At 45.8% G+C, this 16,055-nt stretch overlaps 1 protein-coding gene across 3 annotated transcripts in view; it reads right to left on the bottom strand.

The window, feature by feature from the left end:
- Positions 1 to 16,055, bottom strand: part of LOC120023884 (smoothelin-like) — an 87,030-nt gene that overhangs the window by 48,509 nt on the left and 22,466 nt on the right. For all 3 annotated transcript variants that reach the window (XM_038968078.1, XM_038968018.1, XM_038968145.1), the window contains 4 exons: positions 13,207 to 13,370; positions 11,438 to 11,516; positions 11,126 to 11,204; positions 10,476 to 10,555 (listed from right to left, as the gene is read on the bottom strand). In XM_038968078.1, coding sequence (XP_038824006.1) covers positions 10,476 to 10,555; positions 11,126 to 11,204; positions 11,438 to 11,516; positions 13,207 to 13,370 — 402 coding nt within the window. The remainder of the gene's footprint in view (positions 1 to 10,475; positions 10,556 to 11,125; positions 11,205 to 11,437; positions 11,517 to 13,206; positions 13,371 to 16,055) is intronic.

The raw sequence follows: 16,055 nt of genomic DNA, 5'->3' as shown, positions 1-16,055 counted from the left end.
CAGCTGTATGGACTTGGCCTTCTGTTGGGGGTAATGATTAAACTGTGCTGGGTTGGGTTAGCATCTGCCTGACCTCTCTGACCCCTCACTCCTCCACCTTGGGCTGCCGTGTTAGTAACATCTGGTCCTTAGTACAGACAGAGCAGTACACACTGCACAGCCATCCCAGACATGAGAAACACACAGGGCCTCAAAATCTGCCATGAGAGAGGAAAGACACAGTAGGAGGGAGACGGTAGAATCGAGAGCACAACGTTTCGGCATATGGAAAGGAAATGGGAGGTGGAGACAGAAGGAGAGAGAAAGGGAGCAATGTAGAGGCTGCCACTGCTGTAGGCCCCTGCTGCCTGACCTTGAGAGACTCTACAGGAGGAGCAGCTGTACAAACACCAAGGCCAACACACGCACGGACACACACACAACCACACTCTCCCTCCTACACACGACCACACTCTCCCTCCAGTGCACCCCAAACCTCTCCACTGAAGTGCATCTGTGTGGAAAAGGATTGGGTGGTTTTATGGGCTTTCTACACACGCTTATTTAGAAATATATAAATAACTTCCCAGTTTTTCTTCATAACCACAAGGTATTTGGCATATTGCATCCAAGAATAGTCAAACCAGATCTGTGTCTGGTTCACTGGTCTATAAACGGGTATCATGAGAAATACTCTGCCCTGAAACGACATAATGCCAGAATTACAGCAGAGTGCCACTACTAATACATGTATACCTTGTGTAACGAAACACACAAACACACACACACACACACACACACACACACACACACACACACACACACAGGTGGTGGTGGTTACGGAGGGACACACCTGAATTACAAGACACAGGCCTGGAGCATACTTGATTCAAATCCACCATCTTTAAACAAACACGGCACATTTGCTTAATGTACGTTATCCTGGGGCTGATAAAGGTGTCAGGAGTTTGAGGAGGTTAAAAATCACAGCCTTGTGAGTAGAGTCAATCAAATCAGGCTGTGATCAGAGAGAAGTGAGAGAGTGTCAGGTGAGGGAGTGAACAAACACAAAGCCTGGTACAACACAAACACACCTGAGCGATAGAGGGAGGGAGAGAGGGATAGAGAGCTTAATCACTTGTTAGCCTGTGTCTGATGAGCCTGGACCAGAATGTGACTATAGCAACAAAAACAAAAAAAACTGAATAGCTAATCCAGAGAAAGTCTCAGAGAGAAAAATGTAGAAGAATGAGAGAAGTTGCTTTAAAATACTCTCTCCCTGAGGAAGGTTCTTAATTCAAAGAAGCTGAGGGGAAATAATGACGTTTGAGCTGGAAATAACCCCCCCATCTACCCCTCTTCTTCACTTTCCTCCCCTCAGCTGCCACAAACAGGAGACAAACACCCAGACAGTGATCATTTCACAGCTCCCTTATACCACAGGGAACATACTTCTCACAGAGGCAGAAAGAAGGAAAACATTGATAGTGGTGTTTGAGAGAGAAAGAGAGAGAGCAGGGGTGTATTCATTAGTCACAGATTTTTGCAAAATGTTTGGTCTGTTGCAAAATGTTTTGTAACGGAAACTGTTTACTCCAAACGGAAAACGTTTTGCGTTTCTATTGGACAAATCCAGATAGGACCCTCCGCGTTTCGTTCCGTTTTATTCCGTTTGCTTCTGTTAGCAAGAGGTAAACGGTCTCCGTTGTAAAACATGAAACAGACCAACCATTTTGCAATGGTCTGCGACTAATGAATACACCCAAGATAATCCCATCCCAGGACCTGTTGCCAATCCCACGCTGTCATCACTGGCCTCTGGCCCAGACTGACAGTGCAGACTTGACAGAGTGGAACCGAGGCAGTCCCACTGCAGCACCCTGGCCTCATCAGCTCTTAGGCCTCAGAATCAGAGCTGAGCTCCTCTCCTGTGGTGCTCGTGGCCTCATCATACGGGTTCACGAGTCTGTTTCGGTCGGTCAGGATTTTAATTGTGAAAGCTCTGGCCCGTAAATGCACAAACATGACAACTGTCCTTTGGCCTGACCACAGCCAAGGCGTGGGCCATCTGGACTCATCTGAACCCTCAGAACCACAGAAACAACAATGAGGCGGAACAAACAGGCACGGAGCAGAGGCAGACTACTACGGATTACTGCACCACCCAGAGTAGAGCAGAGCAGAGGCAGCTCAACTAAACCAGGGATTACTTCAGCCACCTGGGTTAGAATGGACACATTTTCCAAGGAAGCGGAATCCATTATTGTGCAAATGAGATCAGAATGCAATGAGGTCAGGCTCTCCTCTGCATGGCTCTCTGAGGGAAGTCTGACAGGGTCCTTTTCCATGACTTCATGGCAAAACCTGAGGAACCACACACTCGGCCGACCTCCAGTAAGTCAAGTACATTAGCAGGAATGAAGTAGCAATCCTTTCTGCATCACACACACTCAGAGAATTCACCCATAAGCCTCATTCCCGTTTTTCACTTACTAACACATCATTCAAAGTCCAGTTAAAGCCGTTTCTCCCTCCCTCCAACTCTCAATTTTTGCCATCTATCTCCCTTTGCGTGTCGGTTTTTCCCCTTTCTCCATCATCTCACTACAGCAGATCTTACTTACCATTATACTTGTCATCATAAACTGCTAGTCTCAGTTTGTTACAGGTTTATGATCATATCAGATTAGTAAACAAACAGCGTCTCTGCCCCCAGTCTGGTCTACCTCACCTGGTCCATTCAACACACACCTGGCCATGGAGACAGATCTGATACATTACCATTTTGTAAAGTTGCAACAATGTACCAAAAAATACACACCTGTATACTATTAACTATGGATTTATGAAACCAACTGATAGAAACGGTCTAAATGACTGCCCAATTATCCCAAAATTAAACCTCAGTTAAACCTTAGAGGCAGCTCCTCGGATCTCAGCACAATGAGAAACAAAAAGAAACAGGCACAAATTGTGTAAAGAGAAGTAGATGGAATTTGATAAGGAGGAAAAAAGTCTGAAAAAAGGACAAGTATTCAGAGAGAACTAGGTCTGTGAGAGTGGAAGAACTAGAATGTGTCATTTACCTTCTTTCCCTGGCTCTGCTACCTGTCTGTCTGTCTGTCTGTCTTCTCTCTCTCGCTCTGCTCGCACTCTAGTAGTCATGACATCCTCTACTCTACCTCTCCACTCCCTCAGTCACCACACAATCCTACATACCACACACACCCACCAACAGGCCACTCCCTTCACTTCCCTCACCCTCCCCTTCTGTCTCCACAGGGCTCCTTCTAAGCCTCCTTCTCCCTCCCCCTCCTCTCGATATCGCAACCCTTAAGACGTCCGCATACATAGGTTCGGTTTGCACCTAGCAGAACTCTAGGCATACTCCCTAAAGACCTTCAATTGAAAAATGGCACTATTACTGTTGTTGGTCCCCCTTGAGCCACTGTAGCAACAACATAGCCAGTAAACACTTCTTCAAAATAGTCAGAATTAAGCTAAGATAAATCAAGAAATCTGTATTAAATTTTTACGTTTTTTGCGGAGGAGGTCGCAGTCTGCCGAACACCAAAATGAACAAAAACATCCCAAAATATGCAGTTTCGACTGGAAACATCCGACAGGCTTTACAGGTTAGCAGGTTGCCTGGTTGACAAGTTAACTTTTGACACACTCTTTTGACCAAGGCATACTCCATTGTTTTTGTGATGACTGAGTCTGCCTTAATTGGCATGTTACTTCAGACAAAAGATACATTTAGCATGAAACAGCTGCACAGCTGAATTCCCCCCCCCAAAAAATTATATATATTTTTTTGTCCCACAAAAGTAGTTTTTTCTTGCCAACATTCCTTCACCCATACATGCAATTACATTTTTGAGCTGCTAGGTGTGCAAACTTCTCTTTCCTTACCATATGGAAACGGTTACCTCAGCTATCCTCTCTCAATTCAAGCACATTCATTATAAACATAGTCATCAGTAACCACTAGCAGGCCTACTGGTGTCTGGCAAAAAACTAAGCATACATCAACAGTCGAAATAAAATAAAAACTCCCTCCATTCTTGAACATGTATATACATATTTCTAATTTGAATGTGAGATTTGAAGGAGCTACACTGCTTTGACATACACTATGTGTCAGCAGCTGATCACTACACTCCGTGTGTCTATAGTTTGCTGCCGTAGACCTTTTCTCTCTCGCTCTGTGTGTGTGTGTACTGTATACATATACACACACACAGTATATATGTATACACACACTGTATATATGTACACACACACACACACACACACATACAGTACCAGTCAAAAGTTTGGACACACCTACTCATTCAAGGGTTTTTCTTTATTTTTTACTATTTTCTACACTGTAGAATAATAGTGAAGACATCACAACTATGAAATAACACACGGAATCATGTAGTAACCAAAAACGTGTTAAACAAATCCAAATATATTTTGTATTTTAGATTCTTCAAAGTAGCCACCATTTGCCTTGATAACAGCTTTACACACTCTTGGCATTCTCTCAACCAGCTTCACCTGGAATGCTTTTCCAACAGTCTTGAAGGATTTCCCATGCTTTTACTTCACTCTGCGGTCTGACTCATCCCAAACCATCTCAATTTGGTTGAGGTCGGGGGATTGTGGAGGCCAGGTCATCTGATGCAGCACTCCATCACTCTCCTTCTTGGTAAAATAGCCCTTAAACACCCTGGAGGTGTGTTGGGTCATTGTCCTGTTGAAAAACAAATGACACTCCCACTAAGCGCAAACCAGATGGGATGGTGTATTTCTGCAGAATTCTGTGGTAGCCATGCTGTTTAAGTATGCCTTGAATTCTAAATAAATCACTGATGGTGTCAACAGCAAAGCACCCCCACACCACCACACCTCCTCCTCCATGCTTCACGGTGGGAACCACACATGCAGAGATCATCCGTTCACTTACTCTGCGTCTCACAAAGACACGGCTGTTGGAACCAAAAATCTCAAACTTGGACTCATCAGACCAAAGGACAGATTTCCACCTGTGTAATGTCCATTGCTTGTGTTTCTTGGCCCAAGCAAGTCTCTTCTTATTATTGGTGTCCTTTAGTAGTGGTTTCTTTGCAGCAATTCGACCATGAAGGCCGGAATCACGCAGTCTCCTATGAACAGTTGATGTTGTGATGTGTCTGTTACTTGAACTCTGTGAAGCATTTATTTGGGCTGCAATTTCTGAGGCTGATAACTCTAATGAACTTATCCTCTGCAGCAGAGGTAACTCTGGGTCTTCCTTTCCTGTGGCGGTCCTCATGAGAGCCAGTTTCATCATAGCGCATGATGGTTTTTGCGACTGCACTTGAAGAATTTTTTTACTGGCCTTCATGTCTTAAAGTAATGATGGACTGTCATTTCTCTTTGCTTATTTGAGTTGATCTTGCCATAATATGGACTTGGTCTTTTACCAAATAAGGCTATCTTCTGTATAACACCCCTACCTTGTCACAACACAACTGATTGGCTGAAACGCATTAAGAAGGAAATAAATTCCACAAATTAACTTTTAACAAGGTACACCTGTTAATTGAAATGCATTCCAGGTGACTACCCCATGAAGCTGGTTGAGAAAATGCCAAGAGTGTGCAAAGCTTTCATCAAGGCAAAGGGTGGCTACTTTGAAGAAGCTCAAATATAAAATAGATTTGGATTTGTTTAACACTTTTTTGGTTACTACATGATTCCATATGTGTTATTTCATAGTTTTGATGTCTTTACTATTATTCTACAATGTAGTAAATAGTAGAAATAAAGAAAAACCCTGGAATGAGTAGGTTTGACCAAACTTTTGACTGGTACTGTATATCTATGTGAACTATAGACCATTATCTGGGGCCTCCATCTGCCTGGGGACAATTGAGCGCAGCTCAAAGAGATCCGCTCCTGTGATGTATGGAAGGAGCCCTGCTGCCAGTTGCTGCTGCTGTTGTTGGCTACAGCTCCATTACAGACAGAGCAGACTGACTCAAGACAGACTGCTGGAGCACAGCTGGTGGGCTGGATATGTCTGTCTGCCCCCATCACCTCACCCCATCCACCCACACCTGTAGCCCCTCTCTGACAGCACGAGGGCCATATCAGCCCCTCCACCTGAGAGGATGCAGGCATTGTACCCCATGACCTGAAAAAAGCTATTGCTTCTTCCTGACTAGAACGCCAGACTCCAAACATACAGACACTGGCTCAGATATCCAATGCATATGGGACCCACTCCAACATTGACAACTAGACAGCCAAGAACAAGAACAGCCACATACAGAGTATACCATACAACCTTTCTAGATTGTTCTAACCAATCATTCTTATCTGCTAAATGTGTGGTCTGAATTGTTACCTCCAACATCTTACAATTGCATAGTTTCACACAATACTAAATCCAGTATATGTTGCCAAAATATATGACAAACAAAACCAGACCTAAAGGAAATACAGTTTAAGAAGGAGCAAAAGGTGACTAACTAATCTTAAAGCATTTTGTTAGGAAGCAACACAAGACTACTAGAGCGTTAAGCATTGCTACATCGTAGTTACTGTATAGCCACGAGTACTTGTGGCTATCAGTCATTTAGCAGATACTCTTATCCAGAGCAACTTACAGTACTGAGTTCATACATTTCCATACTTTTTTCCCGTACTATAGTATACTATGGAATAAATAATATATGGTATAAATACTACAGTATTCAACTCGATGCGCAGTTTCTCTAGAGATAAATCAGATCAAACCCAAACTGTGCAATGTAGTAGGGAGTTGTAGTTTCCAAAAGGCCAATATTCGAAATAGTTTAGCTCAGAAACCATGGTAATTACCTACAATAGCCATAATCCATTGTGCGCCCGCCTACTTGTCCAGTCTGTGTGGAGCAGACACTGAGAGAAGTGAGAAAGAGCAATCGAGAGGGATAGAAAAACAGTTGCTTCGTGAGGTATCTCTAAAATGAAAATACATGATCTTTGATTGATAGTTGGTATTCAGCAGTCATAGAAGTATGCCTTATTTACTTTGAAGAACTACAAAATAGTGATTTTGTCAGACAGCATAGGCAGAGATGAGATGATGACTTGGAATTAAATAATAAAGTCATCAAATAAAATAAATGTAATATACAAAACTGTCACACCCTGATCAGTTTCACCTGTCTTGTGCTTGTCTCCACCCGCCTCGAGGTGTTACCCATATTCCCCATTATCCCCTGTGCATTTATTCCTGTGTTTTCTGTTTGTCTGTTGCCAGTTCGTCTTGTCTCGTCAAGCCTACCAGCGTTTTTCCCCATACTCCTGTTTTTCTCTCTAGTCCCTGTTTTCTAGTTTTCCTGGTTTTGACCATTCTGCCTGCCCTGACCTTGCCTGCCTGCCGTTCTGTACCTTTCAGACTCTGCTCTGAATTACTGACCTCTGCCTGCCCTGAACCTGAGCCTGCCTGCCGTTCTGTACCTTTCAGACTCTGCTCTGAATTACTGACCTCTGCCTGCCCTGAACCCGACTGCCGTTCAATACCTTTCAGACTCTGCTCTGAATTACTGACCTCTGCCTGCCCTGAACCTGAGCCTGCCTGCCGTTCTGTACCTTTCAGACTCTGCTCTGAATTACTGACCTCTGCCTGCCCTGAACCTGAGCCTGCCTGCCGTTCTGTACCTTTCAGACTCTGCTCTGAATTACTGACCTCTGCCTGCCCTGAACCTGAGCCTGCCTGCCGTTCTGTACCTTTCAGACTCTGCTCTGAATTACTGACCTCTGCCTGCCCTGAACCTGAGCCTGCCTGCCGTTCTGTACCTTTCAGACTCTGCTCTGAATTACTGACCTCTGCCTGCCCTGAACCTGAGCCTGCCTGCCGTTCTGTACCTTTCAGACTCTGCTCTGAATTACTGACCTCTGCCTGCCCTGAACCTGAGCCTGCCTGCCGTTCTGTACCTTTCAGACTCTGCTCTGAATTACTGACCTCTGCCTGCCCTGAACCTGAGCCTGCCTGCCGTTCTGTACCTTTCAGACTCTGCTCTGAATTACTGACCTCTGCCTGCCCTGAACCTGAGCCTGCCTGCCGTTCTGTACCTTTCAGACTCTGCTCTGAATTACTGACCTCTGCCTGCCCTGAACCTGAGCCTGCCTGCCGTTCTGTACCTTTCAGACTCTGCTCTGAATTACTGACCTCTGCCTGCCCTGAACCTGAGCCTGCCTGCCGTTCTGTACCTTTCAGACTCTGCTCTGAATTACTGACCTCTGCCTGCCCTGAACCTGAGCCTGCCTGCCGTTCTGTACCTTTCAGACTCTGCTCTGAATTACTGACCTCTGCCTGCCCTGAACCTGAGCCTGCCTGCCGTTCTGTACCTTTCAGACTCTGCTCTGAATTACTGACCTCTGCCTGCCCTGAACCTGAGCCTGCCTGCCGTTCTGTACCTTTCAGACTCTGCTCTGAATTACTGACCTCTGCCTGTCCTGAACCTGAGCCTGCCTGCCGTTCTGTACCTTTCAGACTCTGCTCTGAATTACTGACCTCTGCCTGCCCTGAACCTGAGCCTGCCTGCCGTTCTGTACCTTTCAGACTCTGCTCTGAATTACTGACCTCTGCCTGCCCTGAACCTGAGCCTGCCTGCCGTTCTGTACCTTTCAGACTCTGCTCTGAATTACTGACCTCTGCCTGCCCTGAACCTGAGCCTGCCTGCCGTTCTGTACCTTCAATTGAACCTCTGTCTGCCCTTGACCTGTCATTTGCCTGCCCCCTGTTCTAGTAATAAACTTGTGTTACTTTCGAACTGTCTGTATCTGGGTCTTATCCTGAGGTCTGATACAAAACAACTGAAATTTTTATTCAAGTAATTTTAATAATCAAACTGAAATCGAACCGACCTAAAATAAGCACTAATCGCTCAGCACTACTAAAAGTGTCGTGTTTTTACGGACTGTAGTGTTTTTTTGGACATTACTATAGTATTTACAACAGTGCTTTTTTGCAGATAATACTGTAGCATTCAAATTCTATATTAAGTACTACACATGATCGAGGGATATTACAATTTGTAGTATAGTATTCTAGAGTATACTACAGTTTACTATAGGATTCTATAATAAGTACTGTCGTATTCTATAGTAAACTGTCGTATTTTTTTCATGTTGGTACAGCTTCCCGGCTGAGCATACAGCCTAACCCGCATCACCAACCCAATTCTTACAGGTATGACGGCATACAATAGGAATGAACTTCACCCAACAGAGATCCTGTCAGAAAACAGAGCAGGGAGTACAGACAAACTGATCAAGCAACAGTGATAAGATAGCATCTAGCCCCAGGCAATTATTACGTTGTTACTATTACGTCTTTCAGCATTTTCAGCACATAAACTCATCAGTCAATCTGCAATGCTTTCACAGGAAACTGTCATATTGAATATAACTGTAGCTATTAGGGTTATGAATACAGTAGTTCACTTCACTGACCACAAGGGGGCCTCTCCTAACCAAATGTGTAAAGGGCTTTGACATGCAAAGCCTCAAGTCTGAAAGGGGGAAAGAGAAAACCAAAGAGGAGAGAAGGAGGAATATAGAATGGGAGAGAGACTACCATCACTCTTCCCTTCCAATCTCCGACAGACAGATGGACAGATAGGCACGCACAACACGCCCAAGTTCTGGTTGCCACACATAATCAAAACATAATCATTTCCCTTCAGTGTGATGTGAGAGTTTGGAGAGTGACAGCCTGGGTAACTAGTAGTGTGTAGAATGACAGGCCTGGCTCGCAGGGTGTTCTTATCACCAAGGATTTACTGCCTATACCAAACACCAGAGCCTGAGCAAATCTCCTCTCCTCGCAGTCTCTGGGTGTACTTAGCCAGAAATGAATGAGGTATGAAGAATGAAAATACATTCCTTGCGTCGTGGCAGCCACTTTGGCGCAAGCTCGTCTGCGTGTCTGTCAGTTTATGTGTTTGGAACATGGTGAAGAGAAGACACAGTCATGAGACAGACAGTGTCTGACGGAGTCACATGCCTGGGTGTTGTTGTCTGCATTCTTCATTGTGGCAGCACAAAACCTAAATGGTCACTGTTCTCTGCAAACATATACTCAACACCCACAACTGAGTCTGTGCTGCTAATTAAAGTTGACGTGTAAGTTGCAACATGATCTCTCTTCATATAAAAAAGTTTGAGGCATCGACAGCCAGTCAGATCACAGCCCTAATCAGTTCATCACCTTCCCGTTTATCTATATTTCATACAGCTGTCATAATCAAACCTGTTTGCCACCTCCTCTTCCACTCTGTACTCACCCCTTCTCTCTCTCTCTCTGTTTGTCTGTCTGTACTCACCCTTTCTCTCTCTCTCTGTCTGTCTGTCTGTACTCACCCCTTCTCTCTCTCTGTCTGTCTGTACTCACCCCTTCTCTCTCTCTCTCTGTCTGTCTGTCTGTACTCACCCCTTCTCTCTCTCTCTCTCTCTCTCTCTTAACTCACCCCTGCTCCCAGGCTGTTTTGGAGATCCAGGCCCTCAGATTCTAGACATCGGTCGGTGGTTCTCCCTTTCTGCCCTGTACCTGAAACACACACCACATCCAACTGGTTACACACTGACTGATGAGGGGGGAGACAATACAAACCTATCAAATCTCAAATGGGAGCTGAGGAGACACACGTACGGAGAAGAGAAGCTAAAGTTGTTTATTTGTCAAGACAGGGGCTTACTACTGAATGAACAAGCCAGAGAGGGTGAGAAGGACAGAGAACAAGAGGGTGGAAATAGAGAGAGGAAAAGAGAAAGGGAGAACCTCTGGGCAACAGGGGATAGGATTATTAGAGAGTAGTATCCTAACATGTCCTTCAACTTATCAGGTAGCAGGGGAGTGCTGTATGCCTGCCCCCCTGGAGAGATGTGTGTACTGTAAGTGTTCTCCTCTTCCTCCTCATCTCTGTTCCCTCTCCTCCTCCTCCATCTCTGTTCCTTCTCCATCTCTGTTCCTTCTCCTCCTCTACCTCCATCTCTGTTCCTTCTCCTCCTCCTCCTCTACCTCCATTTATGTTCCTTCTTCTCCTCCTCTACCTCCATTCCTTCTCCTTCTCCTCCTCTACCTCCATCTCTGTTCCTTCTCCTCCTCCTCTGTACTCACCCTGCTGCTCCTCGTCTCGGAGGCGGCGGATGGCAGCTCTGATCAGTTTCCTCTCCTCATACTCAGTGGCCGCACGCAGCTGGAATACACAGGCAGCAGGACAGCCATCAGCACAGGGAGAGTGATGCTCAGAATCATTCATGTGGATGGGGAGACAAACTCAGAGGGCCACAAAGAGAGATAAAGAAACAGATGAGTGAGACTGGCTGACTCTAGGGCAGTATGTGCATAGAGGTTTGTGAAAGATTGATATTGATGATGTCTAACTGTAAATTCACAAGTAATGTGTGTGGTGTACATCACTGTTCTCACCAGTCCAGACAGTTCCTCAATGTCCTGGATGGCTTGTAGTTTCACAGAGAGGATGTTTAGGGAGTCAGCCAAATCTGACCTGAGATACAGACACACAAACAGAAACACACACTGACACATCAGAGTGCTGCTTTCATGGTAGTTGGTGATGCTTGACCCTGCTCATGTGTTAAGGTGGCCAGAAGGGCAGTGTAATCCACATTCAGAGGCATCCTGCAGTGTTGTTGGCCTCACTGGCTCCACTCCTGGAGTAAATCAAGACGCCAGACAGTTTTTCTTGGCCGGGAAGAAAACTTTTTCTTTTCTGAGAAAAAGATTCACAAATCCAGCCTAGAAAAAGTGACAGCATGATAGACATGTAAAGGAGAGAGAAGCACATTGCCAGGCAAAAACATCTTCCTCCTCTCTATCCTCATATAGCTCTCCATTTCTCTGCCTCTTTTTTCTTCCTCTCGGACTCATTCCCCCTCTCCTCATTGGGATTGGAGGATGTGTGGAACTTGGAATAGAATATTTGACATTCCCGCAGTGAGTAGAAAAGGATAATATTGCTTTCAGGAGGCTGTGTGTATGTGTGTGTGTGTGTGTGTGTGTGTGTGTGTGTGTGTGTGTGTGTGTGTGCATGCGCTCGCTTGCTCGCAAGCCTGTATGGACACGTGCATGCATGTGGCGAATAGACATATTCTTCCAGCTTTAAAAAGGGGAACCTCTGTTATTTATGTAACCCAAGTAATCCAACTACCCAGCGAACGGATCCCATTTAACAGTCATTGTCCCTAATATGATCCAGTAGGAGCAGAGATGTAGGAGGGCCAGCGTCCTCCTCATGTTGTGGATCTGCAGCCCAGAACACGAGTCAACTAGGAGCAGTTGTCTGCTGGGGCCCTTCCCGTCTGGCTGCAGTAAGCTGCTGTAGTAGAGCCAGTCATGAATTAGCAGAGAGGAGCAGCAAACCAGCATGGCCCACAGGGTTCAGCCTAGACACTCCAGCCTGAACTCACTCACTACCATTACAGCCAAATGAAAACCAGTAAAAAGTACAATGGTGATGATGATTGGCACACGAAGGGATGTTGTTGTCTTGTTAGTCCTGTTTCTGATTGGGTTCTAATGAAAAACAAATGGGTGTAAAAAACAGATGACAGGAGGCAACGACTGCAGACTCGTCAGTTTTTCCGTCTGCTATGGCTGCGCGGCGTGACCGGTTCTGGCGGCCACGCATCGCTGAACCGGTAAAACGTTCAAGCCTGCTGTAACGGGTCAATAAAGACTAATGAAATACAAAAGAAATAAAATACACGTAAACGACTGTATTGACGTCTTTACCACCAGGGATATGGCTGGTAGCCGCCTAATAGAATGTGTGTGGATTCGTCTGTAGGCTACATGACAGTGATACTGTTAGGAATATGAAATTAAACGGTATGAGTAAATGTATGAGAATATATACAGTACACACAACTTATTAAACGTTGCCTACACAGGTGTGTATTTGCATAACGAAAAATTGCATATGAGTTCTTCTACCTCCCCTGTTTTTATGGACTCCCTGTCATGGTTTTTCCAGATCTGCAGTGTTGTGGCCCAACTTCCCAGAAGGCCTCCCTGGAGAAGGAGAGGGAGTGCTGCATCTGGGTTTGTGTGCTTGTTGTCTCAGAGTTTCCAGGCAGCTCATCTGGACTGCTACAATCTGTCATGGATAATGGGTCTGTGTGCAAGAGCGTGTGTGTGTGTGTGTGTGTGTGTGTATTCAGATTCAGGCGGCTCACCTATTTGTGAGCTGGTTCTCTTTGTCGTCATTCTGGTTGAGGCGTTTGTGCCGGAAGCGTTTGCTGGCCAGGGTTGCCTCCATGTCCTCTATCTCTCTCCTCCTCAGCTCTCTGATGGCTGAACGGATCAGCCGCCGCTCATCCAGGTCCATCGTCCCATCCAGCTACACACACACAGAGGGGAAGAGTAGGAGTGTCAGCAATGGAGAGCAAGCACATAGGGACACACACATCTAAGAGACAGACTCAGCACCAGGATAAAGTTACTAAGGGGGCAGTTGAAATCAGTGCGGGGGCACAATTTTGGGGGCAGTTCTTGCATTGGAATTATATTGAATTCTGCTTATATCACGCCGTGTCCTCTGCCCTGTAAAGTCAAACCACTGTGGCAGGCAGGGCAGTCGAAGCCCCTCTGGAACAGCCTCTTCAAGTTCATCCCAGTCTCTCCATGGGAAACAGGCCCTACCCTCTTCTCTTCTCCCCAGCCTGCTTTGCATGGTAGCCCTCTGGCCCTCTGTAATTAACCCACTCTCAAGCTCGCTAAGACATGTGCGTTTACATGAGGCCAGAGTTTTGGCGCCCCTGCCCCGCCGAGCACACACGGCAGAATCCCCAGCAACATTTTATCCTTGATCTCTGATCAGTCGTAGACCACAAAGTTACATGGAATTCTACTTTAATGAGTCAAAAGGAGGTTCATGGAGCATGAGCAGAAGGAAGTGTCAGTAGTATATGTCTGTGAGAGCCAGGCAGCATTGTGCTGTTGCTGCAGGTGGATCGTTTTTTAGCTTCCAGAGTGTGGTGGGGAGTCATGGGGTCAGCGGGGCTTACATGAGCTTTTATAGTTTGGCGACAAGTGATTTAACTTCAATAAAGCACAGAGTGAGGACCACAGCTTCCCAGCTGCTGCTGAGCTAATGGGCTGTAGGAGGGAGGCTGGGCCAGGCTGACTGTAAACCTACTGGGCTGTAGGAGGGGGGCTGGGCCAGGCTGACTGTAAACTTACTGGGCTGTAGGAGGGAGGCTGGGCCAGGCTAACTGTAAACTTACTGGGATGTAGGAGGGAGGCTGGGCCAATCTGACTGTACACCTACTGGGCTGTAGGAGGGAGGCTGGGCCAGGCTGACTGTAAACCTACTGGGCTGTAGGAGGGAGGCTGGGCCAGGCTGACTGTAAACTTACTGGGCTGTAGGAGGGAGGCTGGGCCAGGCTGACTGTAAACTTACTGGGATGTAGGAGGGAGGCTGGGCCAATCTGACTGTAAACCTACTGGGCTGTAGGAGGGAGGCTGGGCCAGGCTGACTGTAAACCTACTGGGCTGTAGGAGGGAGGCTGGGCCAGGCTGACTGTAAACCTACTGGGCTGTAGGAGGGAGGCTGGGCCAGGCTGACTGTAAACTTACTGGGCTGTAGGAGGGAGGCTGGGCCAGCCTCCCCCCATAGTCCGAGTTAATCTAAGATAACTCAAGAAATCTGTCATACATTTTTTACATTTTTGCCATGGAGATCTTTGTCGCGCAATTTACATCTAAATAAGATGTTTAGTGCAGTATTTCCCAAGTGAAAAATGTGCATGAAAACAATTAGTCTCTTGTTAAATGACAAAACACGTCATTAAAGAATCCCTACTTTTGAACAATCACCGACGAAGGGGTGGAGACTTCGGCTATCAACTTCGACTTGCCTCGAGAAAAATGTTTGTGTGCCCATCCTCAAGTTGCTCCATCTGTTAGAGGTATTTATTATACAGAGACAGGAAGTGTACATGTGTGCATGTGTCTGTATGTGTGCAGGCACACACAGAAGCCATGAAAGCCAACTGCATTAATTAAGCAGGTTGGCATTTATTTTATTTTACCTTTATTTAACCAGGTAGGCAAGTTGAGAACTCTCATTTACAATTGCAACCTGGCCAAGATAAAGCAAAGCAGTTCGACACATACAACAACACAGAGTTACACATGGAGTAAAACAAACATACAGTCAATAATACAGTAGAAAAATAAGTCTATATACAATGTGAGCAAGTGAGGTGAGATAAGGGAGGTGAAGGCAAAAAAAGGCCATGGTGGCGAAGTAGCAAGTAAAACACTGGAATGGTTGATTTGCAGTGGAAGAATGTGCAAAGTAGAGATAGAAATAATGGGGTGCAAAGGAGCAAAAATAAATAAATACAGTAGGGAAAGAGGTAGTTGTTTGGGCTAAATTATAGATGGGTTATGTACAGGTGCAGTAATCTGTGAGCTGCTCTGACAGCTGGTGCTTAAAGCTAGTGAGGGAGATAAGTGTTTCCAGTTTCAGAGATTTTTGTAGTTCGTTCCAGTCATTGGCAGCAGAGAACTGGAAGGAGAGTCGGCCAAAGGAAGAATTGGTTTTGGGGGTGACCAGAGAGATATACCTGCTGGAGCGCGTGCTACAGGTGGGTGCTGCTATGGTGACCAGCGAGCTGAGATAAGGGGGGACTTTACCTAGCAGGGTCTTGTAGATGACCTGGAGCCAGTGGGTTTGGCGTCGCAGTGGTGGGTAGTATATGGGGCTTTGGTGACAAAACGGATGGCACTGTGATAGACTGCACCCAATTTATTGAGTAGGGTATTGGAGGCTATTTTGTAAATGACATCGCCAAAGTCGAGGATTGGTAGGATGGTCAGTTTTACAAGGGTATGTTTGGCAGCATGAGTGAAGGATGCTTTGTTGCGGAATAGGAAGCCAATTCTAGATTTCTAGATTTATTGGGATGACTCATGTACTGGAGGCAGCTCTGCAGGGTAGTCACTAGCAGGCACAGCCACAAAGTCATAAAATCTGATTTTAAACCTAACCCTAACCTTAACCACACTGTTAACCTTA

Source organism: Salvelinus namaycush, chromosome 1, assembly GCF_016432855.1.
Source record: "Salvelinus namaycush isolate Seneca chromosome 1, SaNama_1.0, whole genome shotgun sequence".
Classification (NCBI taxonomy): Eukaryota; Metazoa; Chordata; class Actinopteri; order Salmoniformes; family Salmonidae; genus Salvelinus; species Salvelinus namaycush.
Note: the sequence above shows the minus strand (reverse complement) of the source record. Positions and strands in the feature narration are given on the sequence as shown.